Genomic DNA, 3,471 nt, shown 5'->3' with positions numbered 1-3,471 from the left:
CTGTGAGCGTGGATGTTACTCTAAATTTCAATTCAGAGACCATAATATAAAATATATAATAAGAAAAAACAAAATTAGTAATATTAAACTTTAATTTTTGCAAAAAAATTGAATAAGTTAGATCTTAAATTAGAGATTTGATTTTTGTTTGGTAAATATTTAGAGATTTAATTTGTGTTTAGTGAATCTTCATAAATTTGGTCGTGCACGCAGATTTTAGTAAGTATTTTAAACTAAACAGTGTGTTTTAATCGAGTAATAGTTATTGAATATTTCTGAAGTTCCTCACACTTGGGTCAAATCTTTGCAGGTTTGTAATAATCAAATTTCAATAATGGATGGAGAAAATAAGTTATACATCAACATGTTAAACAGTTTTATATATACTTATTTTCAATCACAAATTACTATACATTAAATTTATTCTATAGTAAATTGTATTTTACAACATGTAATCAACACACTCATTATAATATTTAAATGAAGATTTCATACCATATATATTCTGCAGTGCATAAACTCAAATAGAATGGTTTTCTTCCAGTAGATGAAAAAAGGGATTTACATTACAGAAAGAAGATGAAAATTGAAAAGAAATTGAGCACAGATTGTGTGCAAAAGAAGCAGTGGCAGTGGTGGATCAGACAGAAGAGGTAGTAGAATGAAGAAAAAAATAAAAGAAGAGATGAATAGAAGGAAGGAAGCACATATATTATATGTATATATACATGAATCATATATATCATATATTATATGTCACATTCATTTCAACCATCGCAGTCTGATCTTAAATTCTCCAAAAACAAATCTTAACGGTGTGGGTTTCCACCAATTTCAAACACGGAACGGAAACTCGTTCCAACCCGTATTCGAAACAAAAATAAACGCTGAAGGAAAAAAGAAAAAAGAAAGAAAGTGTTTGTTTGTTCAGTGTTGTTGATTTGCCATGGCGATCTGAGCGAGGGACTGCAAATTGCACCGTACGATTGTGTCCACGAACACGCAAGTCTCCTCCTTAGTGTTACCGGCCGGTACGTCCACCACGTAGGACTCGATCACCACTGTCCCTCCGTTACCGTCCCCGTGGAGCGTCGTCACCGACCGGTAGTTCCTCAGGCGGTGGTCGCCGCCGATCACGCTGAAGCTCATCACGTGCCGCTCGTCGTCAAGGATCTCGAGGCGCTCGGTGCTCGAAACGGCGGGGAGGCCGGAGACCACGAGCACCTCGCGGAGCGCGCCGACGCGAATGCCTTCGCCGGCGACCACGTGGCAGCTCTTCACGAAGTGCTTGTAACCCTGCGGTTTGTCGAAGCGCCGCACCACGGGCCACACGGCGGAGACCGGCGCCTCGATAGCCTGAATCACGACGGAGCAGCACTGGCCGGGCCCCACCGCTTGCGTGTGGTGCCGCGCCGCCGCCTCCGGCACGCTTCCTTTGGGCAAGAGACGTCGCGTTGACGGCGCCGTGTGCGGCGGCTTGGTACAGTTAACGCCGTTTGCGATGGCGGTGGATGCGTCGGTTGCAGGGTTGAATCGTTGGAGTTGAATAGGGCAAGTCATCTGTAGTTCATGTAATGATAATAGCAAACAATAAGATTTGTTGCTGTGATGTTATGTTGAAAGGGTTTGTGCATAAATGGTTGTTGTTGTATGAGCAATCATATATATATTTAGAGGATGTAGGGAGATGAGAGACTAGTCTTGCTTTGTGAGATTTTTATTTAATTATTATTTTTTTAGTTCAACTTGGAGTATCTTTTCTTTAATTTTTTAAATATTTAAAATTTTTTTTTTTATGTTTTCGAACAGTATTGAAGTCTAGAACGATACTTTAAGCCTCATGTTTTTCCTTTTTACTCTCTATCGTTTGGTTTTATAGGCTGAGATGTGTAGAAGGTAATCCAAAAAGTACAATAACAAAAAGAAAAGAAAATATTATTCGAGATTGCTCATAAAATCCATATTTAAATAAAAAAATTATTTAATTGTAATTTAGAATAGGATTATCAAAATATGATTAATAAAAAATGGTGTTTTGATGTATAGAAATGGATGAGAAATGATTATGTTGTTAACAATAATGAGCCCATATTAATTGAAGTTGGAGTGGTTTGAGAAAGAGAAAGAGGGCTACCTTTCTCTTTATTTTGTTGTTGGTGTTGGTGAGAGAATAGATAGATAGATAAATGGTAGTATTGAATTGAATTGTAGGAGGCAAGGGGAGTGCAAGTGGATCCTCAACTTGCAACTGTCCTTTAGACTAGGTTTCGTCAATGATCTTATTTCTTTATCCCAAACTCCAACTTTCCCACTTCATCTATTATTATTTTTTCTTAACTTGCTAAAAAATATTCTTTCTTAAACCACCAAACTTGCTTTGCCCTCATCGTCTTCTTAAAAGTTAAAACATTTCTCATTTTCAAATACCAATTGGTGTGTCTGCATTTTTATCGCCATTTTCATTCTCCTTCTTCAATTTCTATTCAAACTGTGTCCTTTTTCTTGTTTCTCTTTTTTCCCCTTTGTTTAAAAATCAAAAGCCGTGCAGGAATTGTTAGGGCATGTTTGGAAATAGACCATGTTTGAAAGAAGAGTCTAGAAGGTCCGGCGTATGAACAAGTTGATAGCGATGTTGTTCAAGTGGTGTGTTTTTTTTTTGGTGGCCAAAATTTTAAAATCAGATGATATTTTTCTCGTGTTTACTTTTGACGTAAAGAAGCTAGTTGGCGTGATCGGAAAATACATAAAATATTTCATGTTGTAAATGTGTTTATATATTTTTCATAATTGCCCTTTAAAATATTTAAACCCAGATTTCATTATTTTCAGAATTCAAAATCTCAATAACAGTAAAACTGTCTAAGGAACTGACAGGATTTGGATTCTAAAAGTTAAATTTGATATTTATTAAAGTGAATTTTCGGGTCATATTTTGCCTTATTCTAATTTAATTAATTAAATTAAATATCATATAATAGTTTCGAAACATTTTAAAAGTTGTTTTACGTGATGAATTTAATTAGAATTTTCGTTTCTTTAACTAAATATAATGCTAAGTATAGTCCTATAATTATACTTCTGGTTTAATATATACTTCTAATTAGGCCATTTTTTTTAACCTTTTCTCAACCAATTATTTTTCTAGTTTTGAAATTAAGTAATTGATTTTATTGTGAATTTTTTTCTATGGAAAACCCTTAACTTTTTTAATCCAAATATTTAAGGATATGTGTAGTGTATTATGAAATGATTTTGAAAATTTTAGACATAAATCTAGTAAAAAATTGATAGAAGATTTAATGTGAAATTAAGAAATCGAAATGATCTCTTTTGGGCGAATTTTGTTATTTCAACGGATGAGCGTAGGAGAAAAATAATTTAAATAGCTTTCTCCTTTAACGTTCTCGGTTCTAAAATAAAGATATTTAGTTAATTAAAAATATATTTTTTATTAGGAAAAAGAGTATATGA

The 3,471-nt window shown here is 34.2% G+C and overlaps 1 protein-coding gene across 1 annotated transcript; it reads right to left on the bottom strand.

The window, feature by feature from the left end:
- Positions 1-520: 520 nt before the first annotated feature.
- LOC137824181 (abscisic acid receptor PYL4-like) lies at positions 521-1,700 on the bottom strand. The gene has a single exon (XM_068629666.1). It carries the CDS (start codon positions 1,558-1,560, stop codon positions 928-930), a length of 633 nt encoding a protein of 210 aa, XP_068485767.1. The 5' UTR covers positions 1,561-1,700; the 3' UTR covers positions 521-927.
- Between the last annotated feature and the right edge of the window lie 1,771 nt (positions 1,701-3,471).

This window comes from Phaseolus vulgaris, chromosome 8 (assembly GCF_000499845.2).
Source record: "Phaseolus vulgaris cultivar G19833 chromosome 8, P. vulgaris v2.0, whole genome shotgun sequence".
In the NCBI taxonomy this organism is placed as follows: Eukaryota; Viridiplantae; Streptophyta; class Magnoliopsida; order Fabales; family Fabaceae; genus Phaseolus; species Phaseolus vulgaris.
The sequence above is the reverse complement of the archived record's forward strand: the minus strand, read 5'-3'. Positions and strand labels throughout refer to the sequence as shown.

Excerpts from the sequence above, each read along its gene's own strand:
- LOC137824181 (XM_068629666.1), bottom strand. The coding sequence starts at position 1,560 with ATGACTTGCCCTATTCAACTCCAACGATTCAACCCTGCAACCGACGCA.